This window comes from Mustela nivalis (assembly GCF_964662115.1).
Source record: "Mustela nivalis genome assembly, chromosome: 18".
Lineage (NCBI taxonomy): Eukaryota > Metazoa > Chordata > Mammalia > Carnivora > Mustelidae > Mustela > Mustela nivalis.
In genome coordinates this window covers 58,212,410-58,227,913 of record NC_139037.1, presented here as the reverse complement: position 1 = coordinate 58,227,913, position 15,504 = coordinate 58,212,410, and the positions used below count along the sequence as shown (strand labels likewise).

General features: G+C 56.6%; 1 protein-coding gene and 1 long non-coding RNA gene across 2 annotated transcripts; one reads left to right on the top strand and one right to left on the bottom strand.

The window, feature by feature from the left end:
• The first annotated feature begins 269 nt into the window (after positions 1-269).
• On the top strand, positions 270-10,296 carry BCL3 (BCL3 transcription coactivator). The gene is made up of 9 exons (XM_082710726.1): positions 270-798; positions 2,772-2,925; positions 7,402-7,510; positions 7,731-7,935; positions 8,028-8,116; positions 8,313-8,390; positions 9,018-9,185; positions 9,418-9,535; positions 9,688-10,296. The coding sequence occupies exons 1-9, from the start codon at positions 543-545 to the stop codon at positions 9,873-9,875; spliced, it is 1,365 nt and encodes a 454-aa protein (XP_082566852.1). The 5' UTR covers positions 270-542; the 3' UTR covers positions 9,876-10,296.
• LOC309853070 lies at positions 4,557-7,145 on the bottom strand. The gene is made up of 2 exons (XR_014305502.1): positions 6,596-7,145; positions 4,557-6,374 (listed from the first exon to the last, which is right to left on the bottom strand). It is a non-coding gene; the product is annotated as an uncharacterized lncRNA (long non-coding RNA).
• Positions 10,297-15,504: the final 5,208 nt, after the last annotated feature.

Genomic DNA, 15,504 nt, shown 5'->3' with positions numbered 1-15,504 from the left:
GAGACACAGAGACAGAGATAGAAGGAGAGAGAGACCGACGAGACCCAGGGAGACACCCATCCAAACGGGAGAGTCAGAGACAGAGTCACAGCAAGGGAGACAGATAGCCAGAAACACCTAAACACTGAGGCAGCGACTGAGAGAGGCCCGCAGCCGCAGGGGTGGGGACCCCCAACGCCTGACCCCGCCTCCTGTCCCCCACACCCCCGCCCCCCGCCCGGGCCCAGCCGCCGGGGGCGCCGCCGGGTCGGGAGGGGGCGGGCACGGGGCGCGGCGCAGGCTGGACGCTCGGCGAGCAGCACCGCGAGGCGACCGGAGCGGCGGCGGGTCCAGGAAACCCCTGGGGCGGACGGGTGGCCCCGGGGGGGCCGGGGGCGGGGAGGCGGGCGACCGGCACCGCCCCGGCCGACAAAAGTCCCTTCAGTTCAGCCGGCGGCAGGGGAAGTCCCGGCGCCCGGCGCAGCCACCCTCCCGTGCCGCCGAGCCGAGCCGAGCCGAGCCGCGCTCCGGCCGCCTGCTCGGCCGCCGTCTCCGGCGGCCCCATGCCCCGATGCCCCGCGGGGGCCATGGACGAGGGGCCCGTGGACCTGCGCACCCGGCCCAAGGCCGCCGGGCCCCCCGGCGCCGCGCTGCCGCTCCGCAAGCGCCCGCTGCGCGCACCCTCCCCGGAACCCGTCGGCCCCCGCGGTCCCGCGGGCCCCGTGGTCCCCCCGGATCCCCTAGGCGGCAGCTCCGACTCCCCGGCGGTCCCCGCGGCCCCCCACGGACTGGCCCGACCAGAGGCGCTTTACTACCAGGGTGAGTGGCTCCCAAGGATCCTGGTCAGGTGGGGGTCAGACAGGGCATAGGGTCACCAAAGCCAGGGAACAGAGTTCAGGACACAAATACAGGGGCTCCCAGGGAGCCGAGAAGCTGGGGGACAGAATCCCAAGGACACAGGATAGGGGATTACAGAGGAGCTGGGAGGGGGCAGAGCCTGAGGTCTCAGGGACACAGTTGTGGGAACATCCGGGAGCGGTGCCTTGGGACACAGATATGGGGGTCCCAGGACTCTGGGTGCCAGGGGGCCCTGAGGGACAGAGCCCAAAGTCTGAGAGCCACAGATATGCAGACCCAGGGGCCAGTGCCTAGCACTACAGATACGAAAGTCTCCAGAAGTCTAGAGGGCAGAGCTTGTAGTCCCAAGAACACAGAGTTACAAGCTTTTTAGAACCCAGATATCTAGGATTATGAGGACTCAGTGCTTGGCAGTTGGGCCCAAGAAATTGGGGTTCTTGGCATCCAGATACACGGTGTCAAAGGGAGTTAGGGAAGCAGCGACTGGGGTTCTAAGAGGACATACTAGGGATGTCAGCCAGCAGATCAGAATCTCAGGAATCAGGATATCAGGGAACAGTGGGGATCAGGAGAACAGAGTTGGAGTTTTAAGCACCCCAATATCTGAGATCACAGGGATCCAAGGAAACAGACCCAGGCAGTGGGGGTCCTGAGGATTCAGCAGGACAGAGATCTGGGATTCTGGGCACCCAGTTATGTATGGTCGTAATACAGGCTCAAGGTGTCATCTGAGGTCAGGAATTCAGGTGGTCACAAAGTCAAGGCTTGGAGTTGAGGGTTCTAGGAACCAGGGACAGGATGGGGGAATTCTGGGACTGAAGGATTTAGGGCCGGGATGAAGAATTTGGGGGTGTTCAGGCAAAAGGCTACAGGGCACGAAGGCCTGGTACTGGAGATACGAGGACCTGCAAACTTGGGGGTGCACAGGTGGGGGCCCTCAAGAGTCTGGAGATGACAGGAGGCCAAGCACCATTCTCCCCATTCTGTCTCAAGGGAGGGGGATCCCCTTCCACAGCTGTGCCCACATCACCCACCCCTGAGTGACTCCAAAGCTGCAGAGAGCCCATGCCTAGTGCTTCCAGACTTTGGCCCAGTTCCACCCCATCAGAATACAGCAGTTAGAAAGCCTCGGGGTGTGCATTAGGAAGCCTACCACTGCTCCCTTCCCTTTCCCATTCCCTGGATGAAAACCCTGGCCTCGGGACGCCTGGGTGGCTCAGTTGGTTAAGCAGCTGCCTTCGGCTCAGGTCATGATCCCAGCGTCCTGGGATCGAGTCCCACATCGGGCTCCTTGCTCAGCAGGGAGCCTGCTTCTCCCTCTGCCTCTGCCTGCCATTCTGTCTGCCTGTGCTCGCTCTCTCCCCCTCTCTCTCTCTGATAAATAAATAAATAAATAAATAAATAAATAAATAAAACCCTGGCCTCAGTTTTCCCCATCTGTGTGATGGGTGGAAATGACTTTGCTGCCGTGGTATCTGGCGTCTGACTCCACTCCTCTCTCCTTCTGACCCACCTTTCTCCCCAACTCTCTACACAGTCACCCCACACGCTACACTCAGTGCTTCAGCCATTCCTAACCTTCTTCAGTCACAAATTCACTCAGCAACCGGGCCCTGGGGTCCCCCGATGAGTGATGATGGGATTCAGGCCTGTCCTTAAGGAATTCTGCCTAGTAGGGCACGGGGAGTCAGACTAGTGAAGAGATAAGTGACAAAGACAGTGACCAGGGCTTAGGGGAGATAGTGAAGTGAGGAAGCCACCTGAGTCCAGAAGGATGTGGAAGACCAGTCTGTCTTGGACATTTGGGGCCCAGTATTAAATGAAAAAGGGACCTAGAAAAAGGGGCAGGTGACACAGCAGGTGCGAAGGCCTGGATGTAGGGGTGCGTCGGGGGTCTGCGGGTTTTGCCTCACCCACGTCCTTTCTCTGTCCAGGACCTTTACTGCCCATATACCCCACCCCGACTATGGGCTCACTCTTTCCTCTCCTGAACCTGCCTACACCCCTGTACCCCATGGTATGCTCCATGGAACACCCTTTGTCGGCTGACATCGCTGTGGCCACCCGTGCAGATGAGGACGGAGACACGTGAGTAAAGCACCCCCATAAATGGGGGAGCCAGCCCTCCCCCCACCTCACCCACCACAACACAGGGACACTCAGCTTGGGCTTTCGAGTTCCCTCAGCTGAGTTAGAGTCCCGTCTCCACTGCTGGCTGTGACTTGGAGCAAGGTCCCCCCACTTCCCCACTCTGCGCCTCAGTATCCTCTTTTGGAAAATGGGGACTCTGAGAGCCCTTACCACCCAGGACTGTTTCTGAAGCAGGGGGCTTCAAAATGTTTATAAGAATCCAGACCTGAGAGGGGCGCCTGGCATACAAGTTCTTGATCTCGGGGTCATGAGTTCAAGCTCCATGTTGGGTATAGGGATCGCTTTTTAAAAATAAAATAATAAAATATTACCCAGTGATACCCAAAAATTATTTTTAAAGAAATCCAGACATGCGAAAGATCTTTAAGCAATAGATTTGTTACGTGAATTACACATGCTAAGCTCTTAGCACTGAGCCTGCTAAGTTACAAGTGCTCAATAAGTATTACTTAATACTATTGTCATCATTACTTTACATTATACCCAGCACACGTCCACACGTAGAAGCTTGAAATAAAAATTGCTCAGAACAAGAGTCCCCTTCCTAGATGGAATCTACTCTGTATTTTCTCTTCTAGTCTGTTCCACTGTTTCATGGTCATAGAGGACAGTCAATTAAGTTGACCGTCTCTGTAAACTGATTTCACAAATGCCATAGATCGCCTGCAGTTGGGAGAACATGTCCTCGAGGCTGCTGAGAACTGCTGCAGGGGAAGGGTCTGCTCTGTGCCTGGCACACAGTAAACGCTCGACACCCTTGACCGTGCCCATTATTATTTCATCCACCCAGGTTTGAATTCTAGCTGGCCGCTTTCTCGCCCCTCTCTGCCAGTCTCCCTCCCACCCACCTTAAAAACAAGAACCATCAGTGTGTGAAAGTGTGTGAGACAGACAAGGAATGGCTTCTATAAACTGTCTATCTGGGAATTGATAGAGATGGAAAGGACAAGCTCACTGCTGCAGAAAGTGGGGGGCAGGGGGTCCTCTATCACTGGCCAACTTTGTGACGTCACATCCTGGAGCCTCAGCACCCCTTTCTGGAAATCCGGGCTTATACCGGACCTATCAAAATTAGGATTCAGAGCAACGATGTACAGACGCAGAGAACACAGAAGGCCGGTCACACAGAAGGTCCTCCACACAGGGGATGGGGGGAGTTGTTCTCACAGACCTCCCCAGGTGCTTCTGGGCCCTTCTGTAGGTCCAAGCAGGAGAAAGTGTCTGAGCTATCTAAAAGGCTGACTAAAACTAGTTCCTCCCACTCTAGGTACCTCTGGGATCATCAGCGAAATAGATTTTGTATCTGCAAAAAAAATCATCCGGGGATGATTTTGTTTGCAGCCTGTGAACACGGGCCGCAGAAGGCGACCTTGGCACACCAATCTCAAATCCTGCGCCCCACCCGCCCCCCCCCCCTTCCCTCCAAAGCAAACACTTCAGCCTCAGCTGCCTGTTGGGGGAAATCCCTTCCCGCAGAACTTGACCGCAGCCCAGCTGCTCTGCCTCCCCCACGTCAGCAGCCGTCACTCACTCGCAGCCTCCCCCTCCCGGCGTTCAGTCTAACCTTAACCCCTTCCGCTGGGGCCAAGACTTTACCGGAATGGACAGCTGGCTAGGCTGGGAGTGGGGGAGGGGGACAGGTTAAGTCTGGGTCCCCAAAGCAACAAAGCTTAGTTGGGAGCCTGGACTTCTAGGGACTCAAGGGAGCAAGAATCTCGGGGCATCTGGACCCTCAACAGGTCCGGGTACTGTATTCGGTACAGCACCGGGAAGCTGGAGATCTGGGTCTTCCTCCAAGAGAGAGGGGAGGTGTTCCGAGTCCCAGAGAGCAGAGGTCCGGGTACTGTATTCCTTGACCCCTAGGGAAGTTAAGGAACGGGTTACAGAACAGCTTGGGGGTTTGTAACTCACAGGGACTAGGGAAGTTGGTATCCGCCAAGAGTTGGGGCACCATATAACCGGACCCTAAGAGATCTCAGGGGTGGATGCCAGGATATGGGGGATAAGGAGCCAGCTGGAGTCTGAACCCTGAAGAGTGGAGTTCCAGAGGAGCCCCTAAGCTGGAAAACTTGGGGTTCTTTCCCCCCCCGGGGAAGCTTAGGTCTCTTTGATTGGCTTCCCTCCTCCACCCCACGCGAGGATGGAAATGGGGGTGCCGGGGGTGGCCGGGGTAGATCCCCGGCAGGAGGCTTCCCTCCCCCGGGAGCAGGAAGCGGAGCCCCGCCCAGCAGACCTGTTACTGGAAGTCCGAGGGCTGGGCCGCCCCTCCCGTCCCCACTTCCTCCAGCCCCGCCCCACCCCCTGCAGCCCGCGCGTTTATGGGAACTCAGGCCTGGACGGTTTCTCTGAAATCATTCGCTCTCTCTGCCCTCACTTAACCCCGCCCGCCCCAAGAGGGACCCAGGCCGGGCTTCCTGGGAGATGGAGGGAGGGAAGGGAGCCGTTCTCCGGGCCCCTCCCCACTCCCACCTTCTCCCCCGGCCCAGCTCTGGCCCCTCCCCCAATATTTTCCTTGTAAATTTGGCTTTCACGGATCAGGATCTGCAGGTTCCGCATTTCACCCGCAGAGCCCTCTGTGGGCGATGCCGTCTGGGGGAGAAAAGCGGAGGGCCACGTGACTTGGCTCTGGCTCTTCCACAGCTAAGGAGGGCTGCAGGCCAGTCTGCACCCCGGCCTGCTTAACCCCCTCAAAGCCTCCAGGGGGGCGGGGGAGGGGAGCAGGGGGATGAGGCTGCTGCAGGATCTCTCCCCCGCTACCAAAGCACTTAGGGAGCTGGTTTACCCTGCGAATTCTGGAAGCACGTTCCACGGTGGCGAGGCCCGCTGTTCACCTGCTTTACTTAGCAGGACTCTGGTTAGGAAGCGGTAGTGGTGGTTGAGAAGGTCGTTGCTCTAGTGAGTGGAGATGTTGTGCAGGAGAACGTTGTGCAGCCCGTGTGTATACAGTCACCCCTGTAAGCTCAGTGTTCATGTGGCCATCCCCCCGCCCCCAGACACACAAACATACACACAGTCATCACAGACTTCCCCGGCTCTTCCAGGTCGGCAGCTGTGGGCAGGAGCCCAGAGTGTATTGGGAAACTTCTCCAGATCAAGGCTGGTGGGGAGGAAGCAGGATTAGGCAAAAATCAGACTGCTGGGGGTCGCAGGGGGGGGGGTGGTTTAGCTGACCTCCCACCCACCCAGGGAATGCAGCAGTTGTAGTGTTATTTAGAGATGGGGCCAAAAAGCTAGGCCCTCTGTGCCAGCACTGACCAGCCACTGGATGCCATGGGATGGCAGCTGTCCCCCGCTCATGACCCGGACAAGCAGTGCTTTTCAGTGGAGGGTAATTCCCAGAGAGAGCTGAGAGCCGACAAGCTTCCCAGAAGCTGACGGAGTGAGTCCTAAAGTCCAGAAGGAGGGGGGGACACGACCCTGGGTGTCCAGAGCAGTGACCCCGTCCCAGTATATCCCACCTCCCCTTTGGGCAAAAATCCCTCCAAATAAGTGAATGCTCAGGGGTTGGAGGCTGAGTGTGACTTGCAATCCCAACTGCTGGAGAGAACGTCGCACTCAGGTCACGGATGAGCAGCGGGGGCAGGGAGAGAAGGGGGAGCGCGCTCACCAGCTTCAAGGATGGCCAGGGGCCACCGCGATGGGTTCGTTCATGCAGGGCATGCTTGTGGCACACCTACTCAGCCCCAGCTGCGCTCCTAGGCACCGCGCAGAGACCCAAGCAGACAAAACGCCCAGCCCTGGGTGGCGCTGACATTCTAGAAGGGGAGACTCAGACAGGAAACAAGTAAAACTGTACAATGTCAGGTGATGATGTGGAGGAAAATTAAGCAGGGGAAGGGGGGGAAAGGGGAGTGAGCCGTGGCCACACCATTTCGTTTCATTTCATTTGGGCAGAGGCCCAAATGAGGAGAGCAGGTTGTGCAGAGGATGGGGCGGGGGATGGGCGTGGGAGTGACTCTTCCAGACAGAGGAACAGCCAGTGCAAAGGCTCTAGGAGGCAAGCAAGTGTGCTTGTTCTGTTTAGGCACAGCAAGGAAGCCAAGAAGGGTGAAGGGAGCAGAAGCCAAATGGATTGAAAAGGGGGAGGCAGGATCACAGAGGGCTTGTCTAGCCTTGATGCCGAGGGTTCTGAGCAGGGGAGGGACTTGACCTGATTGAGGTTGTAGAAGGGTCTCCCTGGCTGCTAGGTGGGCGACAAGAGAGTGGGGCAGAGGTGGGAGGCAGCAGGGAGGCCAGTGAGGAGGGAACAGTCCAGGAGTGAGGGCGATGGTGGCTGAACGGGGATAAGGGAGTGAGGCTCAGGAGTGGCTGGATGCTGTATCCACTCCAAAGTAGCGGCGCGTGTTGGACTTAGCAAAGTGTGTCGCGGTGAGAGGTGACCAGCCCCTAACGCCTGTGATTTCCCCACCCCAGGCCACTCCACATCGCCGTGGTCCAGGGCAATCTGGCAGCCGTGCACCGCCTGGTCAGCCTCTTCCAGCATGGGGGCCGGGAGCTGGATATCTACAACAACCTGCGGCAGGTGAGCCTGGGGGCCTGGATCTGATGGAAGAGAGGCTTGAGGGTCTGGATTCCTAAGTCCTAGGAGCTGGGGGAGGGGCGCGGTGGTGCTGACTCTTGAATCTGATAGAGGACTGACTCCAGATTTCTGGTCCCCTGAGTAAAACTGGAGCTGGTGGGGGGCGGTCAGGACGGGGACACAGGGCAAGGCCCAGGTCCCTCACAGTCTCTGTGTCCCCCAGACACCGCTACACCTGGCTGTGATCACCACATTGCCATCTGTGGTCCGGCTGCTAGTGATGGCTGGTGCCAGCCCCATGGCACTGGACCGCCATGGCCAGACGGCAGCCCACCTGGCGTGTGAGCACCGCAGCCCGACCTGCTTGCGTGCCCTGCTGGACAGTGCAGCCCCGGGCACTGTGGATCTGGAGGCCCGCAATTACGATGGTGAGCACCTACCCCGGCGCCGGGTGGGGCTGTCTGGCAAGACTTCAGGTCCAGCCCCAGACCCAGGTTAACTGAGTCTTCCTGTACCGCAGGGCTTACCGCCCTGCACGTGGCCGTGAACATGGAGTGCCCCGAAGCGGTTCTGCTCTTGCTGGAGCGGGGTGCGGACATCGATGCGGTGGTGAGCAGGCCCGGGCCAAGGGGGTGGGGCCGAGAGGAGTTGGGGGGCGGGACTTACGTGGAGACCGCACTAGTGGGTGGGGTGGGACTTCCAGTGTCTGACCCGATTGGGATGGTGGACCAAGCAGCTGGGATATTGGCGGGCTGATTGGGCAGAGCTTAGAAAGGCTCACAAAGACCTTCCCGCCCTTCTGCAGGACATTAAAAGCGGCCGCTCCCCGCTCATCCACGCAGTGGAAAACAACAGCCTTAGTATGGTGCAGCTGCTGCTGCAGGTGGGTACAGCCCCTGCCCCTGGCCTCTCGCCTACCCTTCCCTCCAGCACTGGCCCAGCAGTCGCCCCTGTCCCTGGCACCGACCCTGCTTTCCTGCTCTGGCTCCCGCTCTTGCTACACTTCCAGATCTGTCCCTTCCTTCTAGGCCTCGTTATATCAACCCTGTGCTTCACTACCCAACCCCTCTTGTCCGGGACCTTCTTCCTTTTTTCCCCCGCCCCCAAAGTGAGCTGGGCCGTTGCAGCGCCTGCCTTGCGCACCCCGCCTTCTCGCTTTGGTCCTTTCCGCGTGCTGTCCTTCCGCCCCGCCTAGACTCTGGACCTTTTCTTTCAATGGCTCCGCCCCTACCTCGGCGGGCCGGGACCGCGGGTGTCTATCCCGGGTTGACCACCCTGCCTGCTCAGTCCCGCTCCGGGCCACCTTGGGTTCTGGCTTTCGTCCTTCCGTCACCCATCCCGGATCTAGTCCCGCCCAGGTCCTTGCCTCCGTCCGGGGACCCCAGCCTCGGTCCCCCGCCCTTCGCTCGACCTCATCCCGGCCCCGCCCCTCCTCTGGCCCCGCCCCCACCGCATCCACCGCCCCTCCCACCGGGCGCTGGGGGTCCTGACCCGCCGTCCCGCCCCGCAGCACGGCGCCAACGTGAACGCTCAGATGTACTCGGGCAGCTCGGCGCTGCACTCGGCGTCCGGCCGCGGGCTCCTCCCGCTCGTGCGCACGCTGGTCCGCAGCGGCGCCGACAGCGGCCTCAAGAACTGCCACAACGACACGCCGCTCATGGTGGCGCGCAGCCGCCGGGTGAGTGTGAGCGCGGGGGTCGGGGGGGGGGGGGAGGACCTTGCCCGAGGCCGGCCCGCGTGAATGGGACATCTCGGTGCGCGCGAGGGAGGGGGCGGCCTGTGGTCCCAGCGAGCTCTGACAGCGGACACGGAGACGCGAGCCGGCTCCGTGCACGAAGAGAACGGAGAGAGCGAGCGCAGCGTGGGCTGGAGCAACCTGGTGCTGACCCCCATTTTCCATCCTTCTGCAGGTCATCGACATCCTGAGGGGGAAGGCGACCCGGCCTGCTCCGGCATCACAGCCAGAGCCCTCGCCGGAGCGCAGTGCCACCACCTCCCCTGAGAGCAGCAGCCTCCTCAGCTCTAACGGTGAGAACCGATCTCCCTTCCGGCCACCAACTGCCAGCCCCTCCCTCAGAGCCCTCCAGACCCTTGTGCCCTTCCCCCGGGCCCCCAGAGCGCCCGCCCAGATGGGTCTGGTCCTGTGTCTCCTGACTCCCACCCCTCTCTTCTTCCCACAGGTCTCCTTTCTGCGTCACCCTCCTCGTCACCCTCCCAGTCTCCCCCCAAGGATCCACCTGGATACCCCATGGCTCCCCCCAGTTTCTTCCTTCCTCCCTCATCTCCGCCTGGCTTCCTGCCCTTCGCTGGGGTCCTCCGAGCCCCTGGCCGGCCGGTGCCCCCCTCCCCAGCTCCAGGAGGCAGCTGAGAGGGATGGGGGGGGCAGATCTCAGACTCATGTGGGGGGTACCTCCCTGCCCTGTGGGGCCAACCCTCCTAGAAACTGTGAAGACCTCACTCTGCCTCCCCCCTCCCCCCAGGACTAGGATTTGCACAGAGGCACAAGCATCTACCCATAAACCCCCTCTTCTGAGCAGATATCTCACCTGTGACCCAGGACTCTTACCCCTGTTACTCTCAGGCACCAGTCCCCTGTCTGGAATTCCACCCAGATTCCTTCTCCCCCAGAACTGGTTTGGAACCAGGGAATAGTCACTCCTCTCTCGCCCTGCCACTCCACCAAGATGGATGAGTGGGGGAGATGGGCTGTAGCCAGGCACTGATAACAAATGTAAATTATTAGGCATTTTGGTTGGATTTCTTTTGTAATAAACTATTTTTGTACCATACCCTGGCTGGGCTGGGCCTGTTTCATGGGGAGGCCTGGAGGAAGTGTGTTTGTGTGTGCACACAGCTGGGCTGGGCATCCTCTCCAGCTGCCTCCAGGAGTGGCCTTGTGAGCCTCTCACTGAGAATGACACGTGTGGGTGACTCTGGGACGTCTAATGTGTTCCTTGTGTCGTGGCACTGTGCCATCATTTGTGGCAACGACACAGTGTTGAGATCTTTCCAGGGGACCCTTTTGGATTCCACAGAGATCCTGGCCGTCTGCATGCATGTGTGTATGTGTATGTTTCTGAGGTTTGTGGGTCCCTGTCCTGTCCCGTGACCTTGTGCTCAGCAGTTGGGGGAGCGTTCCCAGGGTTGAAACCTATGGTCATCCTGTGATGGTGGTATGTGACTACCTCACTTGGCGGGCCACGTTTTGTGTGTCAGAGCCCCCCTGACATACAAGGTTTGGGTTTTGACTCTGTGGGTGTGTCACTTCTAGGTCACTCAGGGTTTGCCTTCATCTCCTGTCACCCCTGTCCCAAAGCACCCCATTTAGTAGCTTAAAACAACTGATAGATTCCCTTACAGTTCTAGAGGTCGTAAATCCAAAATCAGTTTCACTGGCCCAATGTCAAGGTGTCAACAGGGCTGGTCCTTCAGGAAGCTCTAGGGGAGGATCTGTCCCCTTTCCTTTTACAGCCTCTAGAGGTGCTTGCCTGCCTTGTCTCATGGTCCCTGCTATCCTTGGATCTCTTGCTTCCATTTGCATTTCTTCAGTTGTTTTTTTTTTTTTTTTAAAGATTTTATTTATTTATTTGACAGAGATCACAAGTAGGCAGAGAGGCAGGCAGAGAGAGAGAGAGGAGGGAGCAGGCTCCCCACTGAGCAGAGCCCGATGTGGGGCTCGATCCCAGGACCCTGGGATCACGACCTGAGCCGAAGGCAGAGGCTTTAACCCACTGAGCCACCCAGGCACCCCTCGTCTTTGGTTTTTTAAAGATTTTATTTATTTGGCAGAGAGAGCGCATGGGAGGAGGGGCGGAAAGAGGGTGAGAATCTCAAGCAGGACTCTGTGCTGAGCACAGAGCCAGACACGGGGCTCAGTCTCACGATCCTGGGATCATGACCTGAGCCAAATTCAAGAATCAGACATTCAACCCCATGAAACACGCAGGTGCCCCTCTACTCCATTCCTACCCGGATTACCCTGCGATTATACTGGACCCATCAAAGAATCCAAGTTTCTCTCCTCATCTCAAGAGGCTTAATTTCATGTGCAAAAGCCCTTTTGCCATTTAGAGTCACTTCCACAGATCGCAGGGATTCGAACATCAGTATTCCTGAGAGCCTTTATTCAGCCCACCCCAGGCTTCAATATGAGAAGCAACATTACTAGGAGGCGGGTATGGGGAAGAGACTTGCTACAGGGATCTGAGCATTGGGGAAAGAAGATGAGTGTATGGTGGGGGAGACCAAGGACAAGCTGGAACCCCCAAGGAAGGACTCGAACCCATGTTGGTCCCCACTGCCCCAAGCTTGATGAAAAGGGTGTCCTGTGGGAGAAGCTGGCAACAGTGGTCCCATTCTATTGGTGAGTGCTTCTGAGTGATGCTTTCTTTTTTTTAATGGGGGCCTCACTGAACCTCTGGCTCTTCATCTATCTTGGCCACTATGACATGTCTGCTGCCACCACTCCATGACACGTTTTTTGTTTTGTTTTGTTTTTGTGGTCAGAAAGAGAGAGAGAAAGCACAGGAGCAGGCAGACAGGCAGGCAGAGGTGGAGAGAGATGCAGGCTCCCCGCCGAGCCAGGCGCCCAATGCGGGACTCGATCCCAGGACCCTGGGATCATGACCTGAGCCGAAGCAGCGGGTTAACCCACTGAGCTACCCAGGCATCCCACTCCATGACACATTGTATCTTTGGGGCCAGTCGCCTTAATGTCTTCCTGGGAGATAATATCGGGTACTCCCGACTTAGCTGGCTATACATCTTGGGGTGTGTTTGTGACCACGTGCCGCTGTTTCTGAACCCACTTCTGGGCCACAGTGTCCCCACCGGGACCTGACCTTAGAGGGTCCCTTGGTTTCCTAAGGGCTGCTGTCACAAATGGCCACAACCCAGGGGGTGTAAAACAAAGGAAAGTTATCCTCTTGTTGTTCTAGAGGCCAGGGGTCTGAAATCAAGTGGTCGGCAGGGCAGTACTCTCTCCAAAGGCCCCATTCCCCTTCCAGCAGCTCCTGGCCCCAGCGCTGCAGGGCTGTGAGTACCTCCCTTGGCTCCCTGCCTCCGTCTTCTTGCGGCCTCTCCTCTGCGTGTCTGTGTCTCCTCTTCCATCTCCTGGAAGGACACACGTCAGCGGATTTAGGGCCCACCTAGATAATCCAAGATGATCTCATCTCAAGATCCTTCCCTTAATTGTACCTGCAAAAACCTTCTTCCCCAAATAAGGTCACATTCACAAGTTCCAGGAGTTAGGATAGGGCCATATTTTTATGGGGGGAGGGACCCACCATTCAATTCCCTACAGAGAGAATGTTGAGCCTCCCCCCATGCAAACAGTTGTGTGTGAGAATTTCCCCTGTGATAATCCCCCAACCCGTATAAGACTACGCACGATGACCGTCTCTCCAGTAGGCCATGAGCTCTGGGAGGGCAGAGCTGGGCCTCCTTCCCTGTGGCCCACCCCCCAACCACAGCAGCCAGCACAAATCGCCTGGCGCAGAGCAGACCCTTGAGAAGTAATGGCCGAGTGAATGGGACACCCCCACCCTCGCCCATACCCTCCACGTCATGGCACCTGTGATTCTCCGTGGCCGCATCTGGTCCCGTGTCACCGTATGTGACCGTTTGAGGGTATGAAAAGAAACATAGGGGGTACCTGGGTGGCTCAGTCGGTTAAGGGTTATGATCCTGGGTCCTGGGATTGTGCCCTAAACATCAGGCTCCCTGTTCAGGTGGGAGGCTGCTTCTCCCTCTCCCTCTGCCCCTCTCCCCTGCCTGCCCATGCTTGCTCTCTCTGTCAAATAAATAAATACAACCTTAAAAAAAAAAAAAGGAATGTAAATATCAGTAGTCATTTATTGTCCATGACAGCACCCATATTCCAGATGAGAAAACTGAGAGCCCGAGAGAGCAAACTTCCCATCCAAGCGCAGGTCTGCGCCTCCAAAGCCCATGCTCATGGTCACGGGGCCCTCTTGCCACGCAGGAAAGTCGTGCATCTATTATTTTAACTGTGCACACCAGGCATGTGCTCACGCACACATTGCTACTGGAAAGGATAAAAAGCGCATGCATCATTGAAAGTATAGGCCCGAGAGTCAGACCTGAGTTCGAGTCCTGCCCTTCCATTTCCTGGCTGTGTGACCTCCAGCGACATCACAGCCCTGAGCCCGTTTCCTCATCTGTGGAAAGGAGGCATAATAATGGGTCCACCCTGCCAGTTTGTCAAGAGGATTTTTTTTTTTAAGATTTTAAAATCTGAGCGGAAGACAGATGCTTTACCCAGTGAGCCGCCCAGGTGCCCTGTTGTGAGAATTAAACACCAATGAATTTGTACAGTGCTTATAACACCATGGTGCTGAGAAAGAACTTGATAAACAGGAATTGCTGTGGTTATCATCTGGGAATTGGTTTTGAAGGTGGCAAGCCAGGGGAAGGAAAGAGGATGGGACCTATTTGTCTTGATGGAAAAATGAGGTAATGAAGACCTAGCCTAGCATTACCTAGACTTTTTATTCAGCTGTTCTAACAAAAACTAAAAAACAGAGTGGCTTAAATAAGGTGGAAGTTATTTTTCTCTCATGTAAAGGTCCAATTAATGTACCCAGGGCTAGAATAGTAGCTTGAGAATGTCAGAGATCCAGACTCCTACTTTGCAGCTCGTCTGCCTTCACCTGACATACGTACCTCCATGGTCCAAGATGGCTGCTCCAGCACCCACCATCACATCCATAGTCCAACCATTGAGAAGAAAAAAGAAAGTCAGGTGTACACCCCTGCCCTTTAAACCACAACCAAGAAGTTATGCATATCACATTCTTTTGCCTAGAATTTAGACATATGGTCACACCTATCCCAAGGGAGACCAGGAAATGTCATTTTTATCTGGGCAACATATACCCAACTAAAATTCTGAGGTTCTGTTTAAAAAGAAGAGGGGAGAAGTGTAATTGAGGGACAAGCATTATCTGTCACACTGGGGTTCTGCTACCAAACGGCTATGTGACCCTGGGTGAAATGAGTTTACCATCCTGACCCTCAGCTTCCTTGTTGGCAAATAGGATTAATGCAGGCTGCTCAGGTTGGATGAGTTGAGGATTTTTTTTTTTTTTTTAAGAGAGAAAGAGTGGAGGGAGAGGGAGAAGCAGATTCCCCACTGAGCAGGGAGTGCAACGTGGGGCTCAGTCTCAGGACCCTGAGAGCATGACCCAAGCTGACATCAAGAGCTGGATACCCAACCAACTGAGCCACCCAGACACCCCGAGCTGATGAGGATTTAACAAGGGTGTGGGTGCCCAGCGCTTAGCACAGGGCCTGGTCCATTATCAGCCTGGAGTGTGTGTGTGTTGGGAATCTCCTTGTCCTTTGAGTGCAGGCTGTGGGTCTTTGTGTGTGAGAAACTATCCCTGGGTTCAAGAGCTGAACCCAGCCCTGACCTTGGTAAGTCACTTCTCTAAAACAAAGGATCTGGCTTCTCCACACTTGGAAATCCCCTCTCAGCCTCCTGACCTTGGGACTGGGCACGTGTCCTTATACACCCATCCCTCTTACACACCCATCCCCCCCCCAATCCTCTACAGAAGGACAGACTCTTAGAAATGGGGAGAGGGTCCATAAGCAGGGTCTCCAGCCCCCCAGATTTCACAGAATGAAGCACACATCCCTCCCTCAACCACTACTACCATGAAGACAGCTCTCCTTGTCTCTGACAGTCCTGACATTCTCAAGCCAAAGTCACATTTTCAAATGCATTTCTCGGGGGCCCCAGCCCCTGCTGCAAGTTTCACTTGTTATCACCACCGTGGGTAAATCCAGACAGTCAGAGACTGTCTCTTCCAGGTGCGTGCGAGAAATCTGCCAAATGTTAAATGGCAGTGCCATTCCCAAAAAAACAAATATTAAGAGCATGTACAGGAAGCTGAACACATCTCCTGGCTAGGTATGTTTGCAGACCCTCATGGAAGCCAAACATCCACTTTACAGAAAGGGAAATGGAGTCC

Bases quoted from the DNA above. Each gene is read 5' to 3' on its own strand.
- BCL3 (XM_082710726.1), top strand. From the start codon at position 543: ATGCCCCGATGCCCCGCGGGGGCCATGGACGAGGGGCCCGTGGACCTG. The intron at 2,926-7,401 runs GTGAGTAAAGCA...TCCCCACCCCAG, and splicing joins GCAGATGAGGACGGAGACAC to GCCACTCCACATCGCCGTGG. The intron at 8,117-8,312 runs GTGAGCAGGCCC...GCCCTTCTGCAG, and splicing joins GTGCGGACATCGATGCGGTG to GACATTAAAAGCGGCCGCTC.